Source organism: Dermacentor albipictus, chromosome 3 (genome assembly GCF_038994185.2).
Source record: "Dermacentor albipictus isolate Rhodes 1998 colony chromosome 3, USDA_Dalb.pri_finalv2, whole genome shotgun sequence".
In the NCBI taxonomy this organism is placed as follows: domain Eukaryota; kingdom Metazoa; phylum Arthropoda; class Arachnida; order Ixodida; family Ixodidae; genus Dermacentor; species Dermacentor albipictus.
In genome coordinates, this window is record NC_091823.1 from 125761146 (window position 1) to 125782939 (window position 21794).

A 21794-nucleotide genomic window follows, 5' to 3' on the forward strand; every position below is an offset into this window, starting at 1 on the left:
CACGGCGAGTTTCATAGCACATATCTCCTAACTGCTGTCATTCTATGAATTCATTCCAAGATGATATAGCTACCAAACTCACCGGCTACAATTCACAAATTGCCATATGTGTCGTAAACTAATTATTAAGAAGTTATTTAATCAGTTTTCACAATTTCGTCGAATGCGTATTTCGATGTCTCGTGCAAGTAATGTCTGCCCATTTGAATAATCCAGCTCAAGAACTAGAATTTCAGTGTGTGCAAATAGCAATTTTTAAAAATTTTGTAACACTTCAAAGATATTTTGGTGGTTTTAGAAGCGCATTAGAGGCACTTCACATAGCGGTGGCACTTGTCTTTATTGCAGAGTTATGGGTTTGTAAATACGGTATTTAGATTTTTTAGGACGACCATCCTCTCGCATGTTATGTAGTAATTTAAAAGCCAATCTCGAAGATCGCCTTTTTGTCTGAGTAGTACCCGTCATTATTTTAGAATTAAAAATCAGTTCAGAAGCAGCGTAATAAGGGAATACTCTAATTTGGCTTCTATTCGAGCATGGAGGCGAGTGCCAAACAGATCCTTAAAAGAAACAAATGTTTAGTTCATGACCAACTCCAATTTCCCAATTTCAGACAACTGCTGGACTTATTTAAATGAAATTTGTTGTTGTTAAGAGAGCAAGATAAATTCGGATGGCTCTTGGAAACGAACTTTAGTTAAACACGTGCATGTTTTAAAGAATTCGGAAAAACTGCGTTTATAAAATTGAACCAGGACTTTACTAATCGGTAACTCCGCTTTACTAATAAATATTGCAGTTCTGTAAACAGCGTTCGTTACACTCTCTAAAGCGGACAAATTTCATGTATATAATATTGAAGCTTTACCTAAATTTATTACTATGCTTACAAAAAATTCAGAAAACTCGTACTACTAACACCATGCTATTTTTATCGGGGTGAGTAATTTATCAACTGTGTCATATTTATATGTATTTTTAGGTGCCGGTTAACGAAGTGTGATTTCGTTTTTGATTGTTGAGTTACCGAGTTGTTGGCTTGATATTCGAGTTTTTCTCAGTTTTGCAATTTTTATAGCAAGTTGGAAAGGTATGTGCCTAAACAAAATTACGCTTCCTGACATCACTAGATATTAATTTTCTTTCTCTTAAATTCAACAAACCTCCTCAAATTTTGAGCAGTGGTTGACGAGAGAAAAATAAGTCTTCGTTCTCTAGCATTACGATAGGAGCCCTCCAGCTAAAGCTTCCTCTTAGTACTACAGTGAAGTAAGTGATATAATTCAACCTGAAATATGAAAGCCCAGAAGACTGACTTTTCAATTAAGAGCCTGAAACTTCTAAGAAGCCGAAGCTTACGTATGTGGATGGGAAGCAGTGCATTACTTGGACGGAACAAGAAGTAATGCTCATATCATGAGCACTGATTCCGAACAGTAACTTCGTTCACATTAACAAAAAATAAAGCCAGAAATTCAAAGGAACACGCATACTCAAGAATAAACCTATTATGCACACAAAAAAACGGTACTTACAAGTTGAATTTACCCTAACTATTCATCGCATAACGAATCCAATCAGACATTCACCATTTACACAAAAGAATGGGCGCTCTGCCGACGCAAGCATTCATGAGGTAGAAAGGTGCTCCAATCAGGCTCGTTCTTCTTTATGTCTGTAATGACTGGCGCTGCTGTGAAACCGCTGGGTAGCAACAATATTTCGGTGGCTGCTGCGAGACGTAGGATGGGCGGCTGCTGCTCAAATGATCCTGGATTACCTTGTACCCTCTAGGGTTCTTGCGCGGGCACTCAATACACGGTGCAGGATTGTTTTTCCATCCAGCCTCCTTCGAATTCGGCCGCTTCGACTGGGATCAAACCCGTGAGCTCGAGCTCAATAGCTCAACGCAAAAGCCACTGAGCTAGGCGGTGGCTATGGATGCACTATATATGCTATGCTCAATTGTCTCTTGATAACGCATAATTAAGGAACACGTTCAGAAAATTTTCCTACCTAGAAATTTCTATTCCCAGTGAAAGAGAATAGCACTAACGAAGCGTCGCCTGACTTGGCCAAAAGACATTTAGCCACTCCTCTTTAGATGCTACGTCATAAATTATAGGGCGCAGTATTTTTTATTGAGATTTTCTTTGGCTACAGCACCGACGCGTGAAAAATGAAACGCCTAGTTGACAAATGACTTCATGATTGCGTCTTTCAGTTATCTGCGTCTGAAACCTTGACGAACCATGCATAAATAAACACGTCTTCTTCATTAGTTGTAACGTTCAATCACGATGTTATTGTGAAGGGCTGCCATTTAAGTTTATTTATCAGAGTTGTAATTTGGCGTTGGAATGAGGCCGCTGAGGCAAGAATCTTACTCATGACCACGTGCTCAGCAGTAGAACGCATAGCCGCTGAGTCATTACGCTGGTGATCTTGCAGTTTTAGGCTATGAATAAGCTTTTTAAGGTTATTGTAGGCTTTATTAAGTGTCTTAGGATTCAAGCCTAGTCAAGCCTTGTTATTATAGGTTTTGCCATTATTAGAAGTAGCAGCAAGATTATGTTTCTGTAGACTGTTTCTTCATTGCACCGAGGAAAAACTATTTGCGAATACAGCACTGATATACGTAAAAAAAGCATTTAAAGTAGAATGGGCAAAGAATGTACATGCATGACAAAGCTAGTATAAAATAATCTCATAGTGGTAATGGAGCTCAATTTTTATGGCAAGCGTAGGATATATCATACTTACTATTCCCCTCATTTTCAGAAACAGCCACATCAGGGTAATCGCCGCATCATAGAAGCCGGAAAAACAGCAACGTGGGTGACATTGAAGGAAAAAAAAATAAAGTCATTAAGTTTCATCACAGGTTGGTCACGTTTTCCTCGATTGCTTGCTCACATGCTTGTCAAATTCCTGCGTGCCGTTCAGTGTATGTAAAGGCTAACAAGCCCATAGCAGTGCAAAAAGACGGCAAAACAAGAAGGGTTGCCATGTCCACGGGAAATCACAGAATATATATACATATATAAACTTAGCAAATAAGGGGCATCGATTTTTCAGTAAGTGCGCCATCAACCTAATATATATATATATAAGGGGTTTTTTCGAAGTTGCGCACGCAGGACCCGGCGTAACATATGCAGGAGAAGAGAGACGACAAACTTCTTGGAAGACTAATTTACTAAACGTTTTCGGCTGATGGACCAGTGTTCGTCAGAGTACAGTAATGCATCAACAACACATACCCAGCTTTGCAGAGGGCGCACTATCTGCGCTGACTAGACCTTACACTGTGCATCATAAATTATTATCATTGCGCATTATAAATGATTATCAATGAAATGACACGCATTCTGGAATACAAAAAAAGGAAATGCAGGATGTGGTCAGGATAAAATATATACAAACATGACTCTCAGGTAAGTGCCAGTGGTTACCATGATTATGTGTAGTAAAAACAACATGACGTACACACGCAGGTACCAAGGCATGGGGTTTAGCCCGTGGCTTCTCGAAGTTCAACCGCGAATTATCTAAACATTGAAGGGTTAAGCGTACAGCTTCAAGCGACCTACGTCAGAAAAGCCGCCTGAGAAAAAAAATACGTTGAAATCATACATGTACACTGCGTGGAAAGTGTATATTTGTGCAGAATTTAAAGTTATACAGGTTAAATTCTCATTTGTTTTCATAAATTTATGAATCAGGTAAGATTCGCGAAGCTCGCGTTCATGGCTGGTGCGGAATCCAGATTCGAGTATTGTTACTTTGAGATTGTTAAATGAGTGGCCCGGCATGAAAACATGTTTCGAGAGTGGTAGGTTTGGTTGGGATTTGGCATGCGACCTGTGGTTGTTGAAACGGATCCTGAAAGTTGTTTCAGTCTGGCCTACGTATTACATGTGGCAAATGGCGCACTCGTACTACGTTACTACGTTACATGAATCACAGTTGAAACTGCCTGTAATTGTGAAAATTAATTGGCTGGCTGTGCTGGTGGCACTCAATGTAGGTGTTATATGAGCGCAGACTTTGCAACGTGGTTTATTGCAGCGGCTGCAACCGGTCGCGTTAGAAATGGCGATTTTCGAAGATTTTAGTATGTCACCTACGTTTTTCGAACGCCTATACACGACACGAGGTGGCTCAGGAATAACGGCCTTTAACCTGTCGCTTTGGGTGAGAATGTCGTAGTGTTTGTGGAGTATGTCTGAGACCTTAGGGCTAGACGCGGAATGTATGAGTATCATATTAGCCGACTGGGGGCCACTGGACTTGTTTCTGCCTTAAGAATGTCCATCCGGTCATGCCCTGCCACTCGGTGTATCGCGTCATCAATAATCTTTTCTGGATATTTGCGGTTGAGAAGTTTCTTTTTGACTTCGTGGCAACAAGAATTAAAAACGTCATCCTTGGAACATATGCGCTTAATGCGCTGTGCCTGGCTATATGGAATCGCAGTCTTGCAATGACGCGCGTGGCTGCTTTCAAAATCAAGAAATTGATGATAATCAGTTGACTTTTTGTAGAGTTTTTTGATTAGGTGTCCGTCGGAAATAGTAATCGTGACGTCAAGGAAGTCTACAGACGACGGTGAGTAATGATGTGTGAATTTGATAGCGGGGTGTGCCTGGTTGAATGCCGCAATGAAGTGTGAGAGTTCTGTTTCGCTAAGCATCCAAATACAGTATATATCTTCGATGTAGCGTTTAAAGTAGGTAAGTTTTAGCCGTCAACTCTTAAGGAAGGCGTCTTCGAGCGCTCCCACAAAGGCATTTACATAGTTAGGGCCTATTTTTGTTCCCATTGTTGTTCCACTAAATTGTACATAAAGAGAATTATTAAATTCGAAGTTGTTAAACTCGACAACTAACTTCAGCAGAACCTCGAGGGTTGAGCTGTCAATCGGGCTATTACACTGGAGGTGTTCATCGGATTTCAAGACAGCATGAATGCCATCCCTATGGGGAATATTCGTGTCGAGGGAAGTGGCATCCATCGTCACCAGAAGCGAGCTTTCAGGAAAAGTTAGATCTATTGTGTTGTTAAGAAAAGCATTAGTATCCTTAACGAAAGAAGAACATGTCGCTGGAATAAATTTGATTAAACTGTCTATGTAACCTGTGAAGTTTTCTGTGACTGTTCTGATGCCGGATACAATGGGATGACCTGCAATACTTGGTTTATGTTTCGAGTGGAACTCTCCAAACTTACGACTTAAGAGACTGCATCGACTAAACCCCTCCCTGCAGCTCCGACCTCCACTCGGACTTCCTCGACGTGAAGCTGCGCTTCTTTGCCGCCTTTGGTTAGGAGTGGCCTTCACAAAGGCATACTCTACATTAATTGGAATGACTGACAGCGCAGCATGCGAGGTCTGTGGCACCGAAGAAAATATCGACCACCTGCTGTGCCACTGTCCAAGATATGCCCCAGAGAGACAAGAACTTCTCAAAGCTTTCCAAAAACTGGACATTCGGCCACTTTCTATGCAAGTGCTGCTGGAACACCGCCCCCATCGCCCGTCGGCCCATAAAGCGGTGAAGGCGCTTTTGTGTTTCTTAAGGACGACGGGTTTGTGCGACCATCTGTGACATTTAATGCAATTTCTGTAAGACCACACGCGTCAGAGAACTCACGGCAATTTCCTTCTTTCCTTCCCTCCTCTCTCTCCCTGTGATCTTTGTTTCCCCTTTCCCATTTCCCCGGTGTAGGGTAGCCAACCAGACGTTATTCTGGTTAACCTCCCTGCCTTCTACTTTTCTGTTCCCTCCCTCCTTGGGCAGCAGGTAAAAGCGTCTGGCTATTGGACTGAGTGGCATCAAGGAGCGTGCTCTTTTATCGTCGATCTTCTGCTGCTTCACCAATGCTTTTATGGTGTCCTTAATGATGGAAAGGAATTCGTCTGTAGGATCGCAGGGAAGTTCTTTATAAAATGTGCCGTCAGATAACTGTCTTACGACTTATTTTATGTGATTTTCTTTTGTCATTATCATGCCCGAGCCTCCCTTGTCCGCCGGTTTAATAAGAATATCATCGCGTGTGCTTCGTCTTCTAAGAGCATCGGATTCGCTAGTGGAAAGATTTCTCTGGAAGGGTGTGCGTGTCTTGTAGGTGTCGAGCACGTCGTGAGAAACAGCTTTCATATATAGGTCTAGGCATTTGCCCCGTTTCGGGGCAGGCGTCCAGTGTGTCGCGTACAGTATAGCTGGGTGGTGTTGTTTGCTGCTAGCGCAGCCATGAAAGTATTCGTTGAGTCTCACGTTTCGGGAGAAGTTTTCGATGCCTTTCATTAACTGTAATTTGTCGAAGCCCCTGGGGGCTGGACAGAAATTGAGGCCTTTTGAAAGTACGCTTTCTTGCGTAGGCAGAAGCGCAACATGGGAAAGCTTAACTATGGCGGTATCCGGGTTGGTTTTCTTCGGCAATGTTTGAGCATTGGGATTACAGAAGTTGCCGAACAGTTTCCTTTTGTAGAATCAGTTATCACCGGGACATTGTCCCGTAACAGTTTCCGACTTTTTATTTTGCTTAACGCGTTCACCTTTCTTTCTTCGAAAACATTCAGCAAATGTACTTCATGCGGGATAAGTTGGTCAACAAAGGTATTTTCCACATTGAGAAGTGAGCTTGCCGATGATTCATAATGATCTAAAATTATATGGGATAACTGGAGTGAAGCATTAGTGAGTACTGCTCGCTACTTTTGCTTGTTTACGGTCGATAGTTCAGAGGTAGCTGGGCTTAGATGAATTCGAAGACCCCTAGGGATTTTCGAAGTGCTCTGAGGGTGGACACAGGAAGTTCCGCACGAATGCGTTGTTCAGTCACCTTCCGGCAATTCATAATAGATACAGAAACAGTATTTAAATTTGAATTACCAGAGGAGCCTTGTAGTCACTGGACACTCGGGGCTGGGTTACATGGAGACTTAAAGCGCGGAACGTGGGATGGAGCTGCGACCCTTGACATCAGGGTTCGTGCAGGTGGCTGTGTTGGCGCTTTTGACGCGTGGTTGCACCAGCATGACGAGGCGTCCAGAAGAATCTTGGCGCAAAAATAACACACACACAAATATATATATATATATATATATATATATATATATATATATATATATATATATATAGTGAAAGTGGATGAAAAAGCAACTAGCGGCAGGTGGGGACCGATCGTTCTCCACCTGCGGTTTCTTTTGATCCACTTTCACTTCCCTGAATTTATCGCTTCTTTATTTCATTTATTAAGCCCAACTAATTTTCCCTATGTTGTCCATGGTGTCCGTGTTTGTTGGCTCCTTATCATATGACTAATACAAATCGGGCCCCTCGGTTAACCCGCTTTCTTCTCGTTGATTAAATAACGAAACGAGTTACCTAAGAGAAACCTTTATGTTTCATCCGAAAGAAAGGGAGCTGTATTGAAGATGAAAGTAGTTGAAGAAATATTGAAGATTTCAGAAAAAAGATAACTGTTTTTTTCTTATTTTTTTAGACAAAGCTAATATTTAAAAAGAAATACAAAAAATTATCCGACGATTACGATACTCCCTAATGCGAAATTTGAGCGCAGCTCTATACGTGTTTCCATTTCGCGATATTTTGAAGCAAAGAATTTGAGAGAGACCTGTAGCAGAGTCTGTAATGGTCGAAAATCTGATCTGCGGATCAAGCGAGCCGGCGTTTATACATGACTCGTCAAAGGTTCCAGTGTGATCGCTGGTGCCGCATGGCTTCCAGAAAGTACTATACAATTCGCATAGCGCATACAATCAGATTAAGAAACAATCTCACACAATACCAACCAAAACAAGCGCGAACGAGACCGACCCAACAGAACCAAACAGGCGCGGGCGAGAGCTGTGGCGCGAGCAGACGATAGTACGAAACGAGCGGATCGGAGGAGGGTCCGCATGACACCAGCATCGCGCGCGCACGTCACTGAAGGGGCCGCTCTCATTGGTCTCCGCCATTCGCGGCTCGCGTCCTTCGTCTCCCACTCCAGCGAAGGGGGGCGGAGCTGGTTACGAGGCCGACGACAACGCCGACAACGCCGACGCGAAACCCAGGAACGGACGCCAAAGAGCTGCGCTCTAAAAATACAGGTTCCCGCAAAATTTTTCTGCTGCGGCGTGAATCCTTTTGGCATATCTAACTGTTTGGTCAAAAGAACATGATTGGGTGTCTGCGAAGCACCTGGATCAATCAACGTGGGGGCAATGACTTTGCTTCAACCTAACCTTGAGCTCCCTCGCATGTCGCGTACTGCAGACTGCGGGACGTGAAAGAAACTGGTCCGAGTTTGAAAATGTTCACGCGAAGCTATGCAACAGGTTTTCACGTGATCGCGTGCAAAAACTTGTGTACGTGCACTCGAACCTCAATGTCCTGAAGGCTTCGTCCACTGCACAGCAAAGCGTAGACGCGTCAAGCCGAAATAATCGGTGACAGAGTGACACAAATGTCGGCCATGACGCTTTGATGGGAAATCAATGTATTTGCGTGAAATCGTGCTTAGATTTTGAACTTGGAAACTCTGCTGGGCCTTTCATGATGCAATAATGAAACAATTACATTCATATCAGTGTTAGAGAAGTAAATATGTAAGGTTTTTCATACCTCTCTGCGCAACCCCTTTCTTCAATTTTTCGTGTTTTGTGAAATCAAAAAGCGTGAAAAAAAAAGGTTTATTCATGCGCCCCATATTTCCTGTCATTTCACATCTCGAAGCTGTATTGATGACAACCGTGTTATGAGATGACTGTTGAACGTGATGAGGATGATTATTTCACGATAATGATAAAACGCACCAATAAGTAAAAACGACTATTTCTCTTCATGAAATCCTACCCTTAAACTACCGGTTGCTTGTCAACGAGTGGCAAGATTGTCATATTAATAATGACGGAAAGGTTGAAGGAATAATTGAATCAGTTTTGTTTTTAGATGCATGCTGTTCAACAGCATGCCGTTATCTTACTACTGTAGACTGCTGTAGCGTATTATTACAGTAATTTGTTTAAAAGCGGTAGAAAGTCTTTGCCAGCCTTGGGTTAAATACGAAAAATCCGTTCCTGCAGGGTAAACTTCATTCGCTTCTGTAATTTGAAGTTTGAAGTTTGAAGTTTATTTCCTTTCTTCATTACATAAAGAAAGAGGAAACAAGAGCTAAAGGCCATACGGCCTGACAGGGGCTCTTGCTCCTAAGTGCGTTCGGGTTACATGATGATGCGATGTACAAACAAAAAAAGCAAATATAACAGGAAAACAAGCAAGTACGATGTACAAAAGACAAGTAAACAAGATAATGTGTACATTATACAATGACTATGTGTAAAAGACATTTATGCTACAGTTTTTGTTTGTGCAATCACATTTACCGCGCAGGTTAAGCAATACATATATAGTGCATTATTAAAAAAAAATTAGTGCGAGAGCAATTTATGTGTAATTAATTTGATAGTGTATGAGTAGGTTTTTTATATATTGCTTAAAATTAGGCGCACAGAAATCAACTTTTTGCTCAACAATGTTTAGTAGCCTAGGTATTTGATAGCTTATATCCTGACGTCCGTAGTTAGTACGCGTGAATGGTATTTTCTTGATTTGATAACGTAATGGGTATCGAAAAGAAGTGGGTATGCTGACAACATGGAGCCTGTGTTTTTTTATATGTAAGAGTAATCTATAATAAAATACTTGATTTGCTCGGATCATTAAATGTTTGTCGAAGAGATTGTGTGTGGGTAAGTCACGCGGCCTACCATGGTAGTTTTCAAAAATTCGGACTACTCGTTTTTGCAAGCCTAATAACTTATCATAGTTTTTTGTTGTAGTTGTTCCCCAGATCAAGACACAATAAGATAGCTTCGAGAAGAAAAGGGCGAAGTATATTGATTTCTTTAGCCATAAAGGAATTAAATCACCTATTTTATACATACAGCCTACTACTTTGCTAAGATCACTGCAGAGCTTATTGACATGATTATCCCAGGAGAGGTTTTCTTGGAACCATACCCCCAAAAACTTTTGCGTTGTTACTTGTTCTAGCCTTTTTGCTTGAAATAGAACAGATATATTAACAGGCAATGGCTTGTTTATCGGTCTAAATATTATATATTTGGTTTTATTGACATTCAATTGTAGTTTGTTTATGTACAGCCATTCAGATAATAAATTTAAATAATCATTTATTTCTTTTTGTATGCATTGCAAGGAAGAATTTGCAAAGAAAAGATTAGTATCGTCTGCGTACATGATGATATTAGGTGAGGAAGAAATGTTAGGAAGGTCATTGATATATAGATTAAATAATATAGGACCAAGTATGGATCCCTGTGGCACGCCATTCTGTATTTTGAGAAGTGAGGAAGTGGCCTGATTATATGAAACAAACTGATAACGATCCGTTAAGTAGCTTCTCATTAACTCTAATGCTGTACCACGTATACCGTAGTCATAAAGTTTGCACAGAAGTATACCATGATTTACGCTGTCAAAAGCCTTACGTAGGTCCAGGAATAAGCCTACCGTGTATAAACGGTTTTCTATATTTTGCAGTATTTGATGTTTTATATTTAAGAGCGCATCCTCACATGATTTATTTTTTGAAATCCGTATTGCGCCGTACTAATAATAGAATATTTCCTTAAGAAACCTTCTAGTCGAGTGTTTAGAACACTTCAAAAAGTTTTGAAAAAAGAGGTAGTATAGATATGGGTCGGAAGTTGTTTACACTATGATCAGCACCGCCTTTATGAACCGGGCAGACTCTGGCTATTTTAAGTTTCCTAGGAAAAATTCCGGACTCAAACATTTTATTAATAATATGAGCTAATACATTAGAGATGATGTCAGACACATACTTTATAGGAGATGCCATGATACCGTCGAAACCTGCAGCACTGTTTGACTTAAAGTTTTTGATCACGCTCTCTACTTCGGTTGGTGTCACCGGAAATAGCATTAAAGAATTTTGCAGAGACGGTTTCACAGTATGCCCTATCTCTTCTGGATCTGCTGCAGAAATGTTGCTGCAGCATTGAACAAAGTGAGTGTTTAGGATAGAGACGGCTTCTTCAACCGAAAGAGTGCCGTTTACCGAAGCTATTTGTAGGTCTTGAGGGCTAGCCTTTCCTCCAGATATTTTCTTAATTTCCATCCAAACTTTTCTTGGATTCGTATATATGCGCGAGAACACCTTCTCATAATATTTTTCTTTTGCCTTTTTTAATTCTGAATTTACTTGGTTACGGTACTCCTTAAATTTGGCTAATTCATTCATGTCTCTAGTTCTAAGGAATGTATGGTACATTTTATTTTTGTTTTTGATTTTTGTAAAAAGCACTACATCTATCCACGGCTTTCTAATTTTTTTGGGTCGTTTTGTAGCACTATGTTGCGGGAAGGCTATGTCGTAGCAAGTGATTAGTTTATCGAAAAAGGAATTGTATGCCTTATTTGGGTCGCTTTCAGTTAGTTCAGATTCCCAGTTTTTTTCCCGAATAAGAGAGCGAAAATAGGCTAGCGTCGTTGTATCTATGACACGGTAGGAATATACAGGCGCATTATGCTTGTATTTCTGCGAACAAGGCAGAAAACAAAAAATGGGAAGATGATCGCTTATATCAGAGGACATGACACCAGCAGTCACAGTGGAATCATGTACATTAGTGATACAGACATCTAATAGGGTTTGACTGTGTGCTGTAACTCGTGTTGGCGAGGTTATAATATTCGAGCATGCGTAAGAGTAAAGCAACTGGTTATATTCTCGTGTTATTGTATTTTCAGCCATCATATCTATGTTCGTATCACCTAGTATGGCAAACATTTGGCCGGTGCCGCTGAGATAAGCTAGCAGGTTATCCACAAAGGAAAAGATCTGGGGCCTTTTTCTTTGATAGTCTGTTTATATTATTAAGCCAAGTGCTATAATTTCCTATGGACAATGTAGGCATTGCAAAAATAAATTAATAAATAAAATGTGCACTAATACAGCACTGAAAGCCAAAATATTCTTTCATAGTAGAATTTATAATCATTTCTGAATTCTGTTACCAACACGAAAGGCCTTTAGGTTTGTCGGGTAATGTTAGTCGCGACGGCTGTGGATTACCCGAGTGCCTATCAAGAATCAGCTAGCCAGCCTTCGGACTTACATCTTCTTCCGCTTCTTCAGCTGTCTTGCATGTGGCACATCCTGTTGAAGCGCACACCCAATACTCAGATAAGATTAAAGAAATTAGTTGCGTGGCTAGCTGATTCATGCTAATAAATGAATACTAGTAAGTATTCATTTAGGAGCATGAAACAACTAGCCCAGCAGCGTATTTTGTTAACCCACATTTCTTCTGTTGGGGGCCCTCCTATATATGTCTAGCACATGTCCTGTGAGTCGGTGTCTATCTCTTGTCCAGTCTTGAAACTGCGCTTACCAGCATTCATTTATTACTAAGATAAGAATGCCCATTTCCCTCCGCGTGTACTAAATCCTCCGTGAAAAAAATTCACGGACTGTCAAAAGATGAGACGCTTTAAACGGGCGACATGCGCAATTTCAATCTTATCTGACCGACGTTCATTTGATGTGAGGCGCTCTATACAGTAGGTATGCAATCGGTAATAACGTAGGCTCCAACACAGTAGCTCAGTGGTTTTGCACTTGACTCACGTTTTCTTTTTGTTGTCCACAGCCGCACTAAGCCTACAGGGTAACTTATGAAGTGTCGGATTCGGTGGTCGAAGTGCGCATGCCTTCGAGCGCTCTTGTCGAACAAGATTCCGCGAAGAAGCAAATTGGCGGGCCTCTTGAGGAAGAGAGACAGTCTCGCATGTTCAAAGATTAGCTTGCCTTTAAAACAGAAAGACAACTGTACTGTGCATAATGAGATGAAAGAAGAAAAGGGGTACTGTAGCCCATCGTTTCGTGCTGTGAGGTATGAAATGCGTACGCAATGAGAGGTATGACGCCTGTCCTGGTGCTTATGATCTGACGCGGCATAGATGGACAGCATGGTAGTAAGATATAGATCTGGTGGTGCATTTCATATGGTCGTTTGTTTGTGGATGATATCAGGTGGAATGTGGTAAACTTGAATTGTATAGACGAGAAATCTTTCTCTTCAACCACGTCTGCTGAGAACTGCCTCCCACGATCGCTGATGGTGACTGAGGGAGGCCCCTGTCAGAGAATGATGAAACGACGCAGAAAGGTACTACACACTTCGTTGTGAACTAACGCATACGAGGGGCAGCGGTCCGCGAGAAGAAAGGCGACTCGTCTTATTGCCATGAATGACTTGTTCGTGTACAGAGAATTCTATAACGTCACACAGTACCGTGTGCAGTTTCCAATCACGCCATATTGTTCGATATGATGCTACCCATCATGCATTGCCACTGTAGCACATCACAGAGGTTCTTGTATCCAGCTCCATGTGAAATAGTGGAAAAAGCGAACATGTTGTTGATGTACAGGTGCCTCTATTTCTAGAATACAGGAGCACACCTACTTCTCATTCTCATAGGATGATTATCTAGGTTACTTAACTCGAACAGTGATCTGGACGGAAAATGAGGGATGCCCTCCTTGTCTAGCGGCATTGCGGGGCTTATGTTTCCAGAGACGTGGAGCGTAGGCTGGTAGTCTGTGCTTGCCCTTTATGCGGGCTGCGTAGTGACATGACACCCGTCGCATGACATTCTTCACGGGTTGATTATGGTTGACCTCCTCTCACATGTTCCGCGCTAGCTTATCAGTCAGGTAACACGGAAAAAATTGGTTTATCCCTCTCTACAAGGACTCGGTCGTTACACGAGATTGAAACGTGTATTCTATGAATTCTAGAACTGGTACGGCGCAACATACCATAGAAGAAACAAGCTAAGCCGGCCAGATAAAGGAATACAGCGCTGACTTCCGGAAGTCAGCGCTCTGTGCCCTATTTGTGTCAGCTCTGTTCTTTTATCTCGCCGGCTGGGCTTGTTTCTTCAGTTGTATGTTGCGCTGTACCAGTTCTAGAATGCAGTACTAAATCGTCCAATTCTCAACCCTAGCATTCTCTAAAGCACTGGCAGCTTCGTTGGACGTTCACGTATAGAAGTCTATATAGGTGCAGTCCTTTATGAAATTACAGTGTCGTTGGAAGGTTGAATTAATGACAGTGATAGTAAGCACGTGGCGCTTGCGGTACGAAACGCCGCATGTGAAGTGGCGCGTCTTTAGTGCTCCGGAGGCCCCATGTGGTTGTCCATACGCCACCATACCCCCACCACAGAATAACATTCTCTATGGCACCTTGGAGTGGTGACGGTTATCAGATCTGAAAAAAATGTTTATTCCAAAGCAAGCAGTATGAACATCTTGAGTCCCACTGACCGGACAACACTGATGCCTAAGAAACTATAGAAACGACTGTACACTGCATATTCGGCTTGTTTACACGAAAATTTCCAAGTGTGCACGGCCTCTATAAAATCTTTCTATTTTGACCAACCGAAAAACACAGTTACACATAAACTAATTGTATTGTTATACAGGGTTTCCGAAGTAAGTTGAGCCAAACATAAAAAATATGCAAATTTCACGTGGCTAGATAGAAGCAAGGTAATGTTGTTTGCCATCGCTTGGAGATTCTCTGATCATTCTTTTTCATTACGCCTTATATAATTAGTCAAATAATTAATGAACTTCTCAAATATTATAGTTAGGTGAAAAGTGTCAATAGGGAAATCGTAGAGCAGCATGATAACTCCCGATACAGCTTTCTGTTACTCAATACGTGCTACATAAAAGTGTTTTTCCGAGCGTTAAAGAAGCCCGCGAACACACGCAAGGTGCGTCGAGCGGCCAGTCGCGCGGCAATCTTGCGTGTTATTGGGGCTATATTTATTTATTATACTCAATAGGAAAATCATCGCCCCCTCCAGTTCATGATTATTGTCGAACAGCGAAGCTGTGTTAGATACGCCGAGTGTTATACCACGCAAGTCAAAGTTCGCAAGCAGTCTATATAGTAAATCTTTTGTTTCACCATTTTTTCACCTAATTTTCGCTTTTGCGTGCATCGTGTGGGGACCATGTCTTAGGGGAGATGTTCTGGCAGCACTCCCAGTGTTTCCATTTTTTTTTTTTTGCGCGTGTGGGTTGTGTTTGTATCGCCGTGCTTTTTTTTCGTATGCAAGTTTCTCCGCCCCATTTTTGCACTACTCATGGCTGTACTATTTTTGCACTACTCATGGCTGTACTGCAACAACAATGAACTCAGTTGCTACGCTGGTTCTTTTATATATTAAAGCTAGTGAAGTCATTCCACACATCACAAGTTGCCGTCACTGCTGTAGCTTGCGCAACATAATATATACAGCGAAACGTCAGCGGGGAGTGCTACTTGCTTCGCGTTCTCACCAGGAGCGCCTTATCCTCACTTATGTGCTTGGGTTGCTTGTTTTCTGCTCTTTCATTATTGAAACAAATGCTGCTTTGTACGTTGTATGCGTGATCCCAAACACTGTATGCACTTTCCACTTCACTTTGCTGAGTGCTTGAAGCCTGTTTCACCTCCGCCAGGGATAGGCCCGGTATTTCATTACGTCCAAGATTGGCCATTATTTCAAGCCGCGGACATGAACACGAAACATGCCGCCAACTATAGGCAAACAGCTTCAATCTAAAAAAATAAAAACAAATTCACTAGAAGACAACGCGCGGTTGAGCAGCAAAAGCAGAAACAAACATCGCGCTGGTCATCGCAACAAGCGAAACGCGTAACCACTTGCACTAAAAGCGCGCGCGCCCTAATCTGAAATCGGAAGTAGGGATCAGGTTTCAATCGCAGTCATGTCGCGCATGACAATCAGTCCGGCCGCTGAGCTCTGCGAGACCGCCCGATGTCGTTGATTGCTTTCGTCGACAATTAAGCGTTCAAAACAATGGTAACACTAAATCCACAGTCCAGCCATGCCATGTCCATGTCACGTATGAATGGAGCCATTCCTAAAGGCACTTCGCACACGACCGTCAGTCCGGCCGCAGAGCTCTGCGAGAGTGGCCGATGTTGTTCATTGCCTTCCTCGACGACGAAGCGTTCTAAACAAAGGTAACTTTCAACCAACGATAAAGCATTCCGAACAACGTTAACATTCAATCCACAGTCTTATGGCGGCATTTGACTTCGTCAATGGACCCAATGTTAAAGGGCAAATTGTTGCCCAAACATCTTTTCCTCGAAATATTTTGAAAAGACTCAACAAACAATAAAATGCAATTCTACACCGACAGCATGACTTTTATCTCCATGCCTCTGTAGCACGCCTGAGAGAAACATGAATCGTCAGTTTCTAGTAGAAAATAAATTTCTGCAGACTCACTAAAGACTGGGAGTGCGAAAGTACTAGAGCCCCTTTGGTGAAACGTATCTTTCCGTGCTTTCCTTATCCGCGCAAGCTCTCGCCTGCGTTCCGTCTGTGCCTCGGTAAGACCAAATAAAAACGCTGAAAGCGCCTCAACGCGCTCGCTTGCCCGCTTGCAGCTTGTTGTAGCTCGAGTAGGCGTTTGGGCCGGGAATCGACCAAGCCCATCATGGAATATGTCCGGCAGAAGGAAAGGTGGAAAAAATCACACCCCAAGCATGCATTATAGATGGATAACCTGCGAAGCGGAAACGCACGGCCAGGTGTTTATCACTAGGTTAATCCTGACGGTTAATTAAATGACGGATTGTTAGGGGTCTTAATCTCCAGCACGCAGTTTTTTCTAGCGCTCGGCTGCACGAGCCTGTTCTTGTGCCCGGGCTGCAGCAGCTTCATGACGTACACGAGCTCATTACCGGTTCTGCTAGCGGCGTTGCTGATCGAAAGCCACCTGCTCCTAAGGAGTAGGCACGACGTGTGGCCTACCCATTTCGGATGCGGAGAGGCTGCTGCGCGACAGCTCGCCTGTGACGGAAAGCAACGATGTCACTCGCGCGCCTCCCTTTCTCTTCTTTCTGTGCGCATGCGCATGGGGTCCCGCCGGAGTAGTTTGCGGCATACAGGCGACTGGCCGAAGGACGGACGAATCGGCTAGCCACATCTAGCCTCGCTGTAAAAGAAGGCACAGAAGCAGCCCGAAAACGGAACCTTGAGGCACCCCAGGTCTAGCAGTAACATTATCTGAGTAACTACCATTCAAAACGGCCCTTCTAGGTACTTACTTAACACTGTGTTAGAGTCTGCACATTCGTAAAATTGTTTGTTCGTTCTTATTGCCGCTAATCTTCCCTCTTCAACTTATGTCGACCTTAGTAACAATGCGAATCTAATCTTCGGTTGTTTGCTCCACTACTTTTAAAATGCCACCCGTCGCCTCTCAAGTTACCACTGTAAGAAACACTAATACGAGTAAAATTAGAGTATGCATCAATCGTGTGAAATTCTATGAAACCAATTACGTCATTAGAACGTTTCGCAATTCCTCCATCCATTCGTTGTATAGGTTCAAGTTATGATCGCAAACCTACTCTAACCGCACGTAAAATAACCTTGTATTTCCAACTCCTAAACTAATATCTCAATCGCAACATGTAGCGCATCTCATTGGTTAGCTGTATAAAGTAGGCCCCCAATCTAACCCCATTAATTTTCTTCAGCTCTTTTTAGCCTCGCACATCCTATGAATGGAATCGCATCCCGATATACATCCTAAACACTACTAACAAAGGTAAGTTTCTATCGACATTAGCTAGCGTACGTCGTCTAGTCGAAATTACTTTCTTTTTATTATTTAGCAAAATCAGCTAATATGGTATAATTGTAAGCTGCTTTCCTGGCTCGCACTTACCTTTTTTTCGAACATAGAAGAGTGCTACAATTAGCATCAGCTAAAATTGTATGATTAAAAAGACAATTTTTAGTAATTGCATAATTTTTTATGCGGTTCCATGCGCATGAAATGCACACAAGGAACGCGCCCGTACGGCAGCAGAAAGATCGCAAGCCCACGTCATTACCGTTCTACGGTTTAGTCGCGTCTTTGAAGAACTTGAACTTTGACCGACAGGCTGCCGCTCTTGTGATTATCGCAGATGACGACGCTCGCCAACGTACCGGGAATTCTCGTTATGCTGTGATGGTTCATTCTTTAGAGACAGTATTTGTTTTTGTTTTTTCGGTGACAGAACTTACGCCATCAGGGCAGATTTAAAGCTATATCTACCAAGTGGTGCTCCATGGAGAAATGAACTATGCCCTAGAAGTATGTACTTATAAGATCACTTTCTTTTGGAAGGAATGATAACGGTAAAATTTAATTAAATCATGAGAATTTACGTGCCGAAAGCACGATTCGATTATGAGGCGTGCTGTACCGGTGGCTTTGGAAATTTCGACCATCGGCGATCCACCGGTTAACGACCTTCTATGTTCCGTTAGCCTCTCATTGATACACCATCCCGTTTGCCCTACGTAGAACTGGCCACAGCTAAGGGGAATTTTATAAACCACACCCATATGACAGTCAGTAAAACTGTTGTTCTTATTGCGCTTCACTAGACAAATATCTGTTCATTTTTTGCCTATTACCTGCTCCTTTTTCCTCTGTACGGCAGTGCATATCTTACCTACATTATTGTGAGCAGTGAAAGCAGCATTAACATCATATCTACTTGCAACTTCTTTAAGCGTGTGCGACACTGAATGAATATACGGAATAGCCACTACTCTTTTTGCTGTTACTACTTTCTGTAATCACGTCCGTCCCTCTCGAAACCGACTTCTTTAGGCGCTCAGCCGCAGTGGCCACTGCTACCCTGGGATCACCTGCTTCTAATAGGCGGTGGACCTGCACATTAAAACTGGCGCTCATTTTGTGCATGCAGGATCTAGTGAGAGAAGACTTAAGGCACGACATAGCAATTCCGCTTTTTACTACTTTGGAATGCTTGGATTGAAAGTATAGCAAAGGCTTCGAAGGTCTTAGGGAGTACTGCCAGCAAACATGATTTTGTTCGAAGACCAAGGGAATGTCAAGAAACTGAATTACGCGTCACTGAGGAAATTCCTTGGTAAATTTTAACCCTCCCTCATAAATGTTAAATTACTCACCTACTGAGGTAGCAGCGGAATCAAATTCTTTCAATCAATCAAAATCAATCAATCGATCAAAACTTTCAATCCAAGCATTCCAAAGTAGTAAAAAACGGAACCCACAACCTTCGCGAAATGCGAAGGTTGTGGGCCAACTTACACTGACACCAAAGTCAACATAGGAGAAATTACTTGGGCCTTATAAATGAAATAAAGAAGCGATAAATTATTGCAAATTAAAGTCGATGCAAAAACAACTTGCCGCAGGTGGGAACCGAGCCCACAACCTTCGCGAAATGCGAAGGTTGTGAGTTCGAAATGCGAAATGCACTCCAAGCCTTCTGGGCAAACCAAATGGACCGTCAAAAAAAGAGAGACTTTAAACGGGCGACATGCGCAATTTCATTCTTAGCTGACCGTCGGTCATTTCATGTGAGGCGCTCTGTACGGTAGGTATATGCGCTCATGCAATCGGTAGTAGCGTAGGCACCAACACAGTAGGTCAGCTGTTTTTCACATAACCCACCATGTTGTGTTGTTGTCCACAGCCGCACTAAGCCTCCGGGGTAGAGAGAGAGATAATTTATTTGAAAGAAGGAAGAGAGGTCGGCCTGAGCTAACGCGGTCTAGCCTGCTAATCTGCGCACAAGGAGGGGAAACGGGGACATAAATATGTGATAAGGGATGATGACATAGAAAGAGGGAAGCGCAACGGTGAAAACAAGTTCAGCATTCTGATGATAATCATTCAGAAATTTCATCCATGAAGTCACTAGAGGGTTCCGTATCTAGTCTGTAGTCACAAGTTCAAGTGAACCTAAATATAAATGCGCTAAGACGAAGCTGGTGTGTGGGCCTCCACAGCCTGAGCAGCACACGCGTCAGACAAAAGCTTTACAGCACGTAAGCAGCTTCAATAAGTGTCTCTAGCACGGTGAACACCGGCAGGGCACTTTCAGCGGCCAGATTCTGGAGACCGCCGAGATTCACGCGCACTGACTCTACCAGGTGCCCTCCAGGGTAATTTATCGAGTGCCGGATTCGGCGGTAGTAGCGTGCATGCCTTCGAGCGTTCCCTTCAAACAAGATTTCGCAAAGAGGCAAATCGTTGGGTCTCTTCGGCAAGTGAGACGGTCTCGGATATCCAAAGATTAACGTTCTTGAACGACGCGAACTCTCCAGTGCGTAACGATATGGACAAGGATAGGGAAGGAAGAAGGGTCTGTAGCTATTCGTTTCGTGCTGTGAGGTATTAAATGTGTACGTAATGGCAGGTAGCCCAGTCCCAGTTTTTATATTCTGACACAGCATTGATGGGCAGCAGCAAGTTAGTAAGAGATCTATTTGGCGGCATGTTGTCGGTGTTAAAAACTTTATTCAAACAAAGGTGTTCGGGGCATGCAGGCCCCTGGGCCCCTGCATGACCATACTCCACTCAAGTGTTTATGTTCCGTAGGTCCATAACACTGAATGCCCGGCTGGTCGCGATGGTCTGCGTTGCCGGCTCCTCAGAGTGGAGCACGGTCTCCCAGTTCTCCCACGATGTCAGGTGCTCCAGGCCCCGCGGGGGAGGGTTCGCCGGGCAAAGCGAGAGGATGTGGATGGCGGATGCGACCGGTTGCGGACAGAGGGCGCAGGCAGGGGTGGGGAAAGAGGGATGGTAATGGGATAAGGTGACAGGGGACAGTATTGTGTGGGTTTGGAGCCGCCTACAAAGGATCGCATGTCTGTCGTCTAGGGATGGGTGAAGTGGGGTGTAGATCTGACGTGCGGCTCTATGAGCCTGCGTCAGATCGCTGAAAGAGTGCATGCGCTCATTCGTGGTACGTTCTATATGGTCATTTGTTTGTGGATGATGCGAAGTGGAATGTCGTAAACTTGAAACACATAGACGAGCAAACTATCTCTTCGACCACGACTTCTGAGAACTGCCGCCCACGATCGCTGATGATGACTATGGGAGGAACCTCTCGGAGAATGACAAAATGCCGCAGAAAAACACTACGCACTTCGCTTGTCAACTAACGCACACCAGCGACAGCGGTCCTATATCGGAAAGACGACTCGTTTGATTGCCAAGAATCAACTGTTCGTATACCGTGAATTCTATGACGTCACACAGTGCCCTGTGTAATATCCAATAGCTCCATATCATTCGATATGTTGCAACCTATCATACATCGCCACTGTAGCGCCTCACAGAGGTTCGTTTATCCAGCTCCAGTGAAATAGTGGCAAAAAGCGAACAGTTTGTCGATGCGCAGGTATCTCTATGTCTAGAAGACAACCTCCCACCCATTTCTCGTTCTCATATGATGTTTATCTCGGTTACCTAACTCGAACAGTGATCTGGACGGAAATCAAGTGATGACTTTCGTGTTTCACGGTGTTGCGCTGTTAACATTTCCGTAGACGTGGAGCGTAGGGAGGTAGGCTATCCTTGCCCTTTATTCAGGCTGCTTAGTAACTTGACACCCATCGCATGACATTCTTCCCAGGTTCATTGTGATTGACCTCCTCTCACATTTTCTGTGCTGGTTTATCAGAGAGGTCAATGGGAAAAATTGTTTTATCCTTCTTTACAAAGAATCGGTCGTAACACGAGATTGAAACGTGTATTCTAAGAAGCAGCGGCTGCTTCGTCGCAGGTTCGGAATAGAAGTCCATATCAGTGCAGTCCTTTATGGAATTACAGTTTCGCTGGAAGGT

General features: G+C 43.1%; 1 protein-coding gene across 1 annotated transcript in view; it reads left to right on the forward strand.

Moving 5' to 3' along the window:
- Positions 1-2882, forward strand: part of LOC135909440 (MAM and LDL-receptor class A domain-containing protein 1-like) — a 194926-nt gene extending 192044 nt beyond the window's left edge. The window contains exon 65 of the mRNA XM_065441395.2: positions 2785-2882. Within this exon, the coding sequence (XP_065297467.2) occupies positions 2785-2804 (20 nt within the window). The 3' untranslated portion in view covers positions 2805-2882. The remainder of the gene's footprint in view (positions 1-2784) is intronic.
- Positions 2883-21794: the final 18912 nt, after the last annotated feature.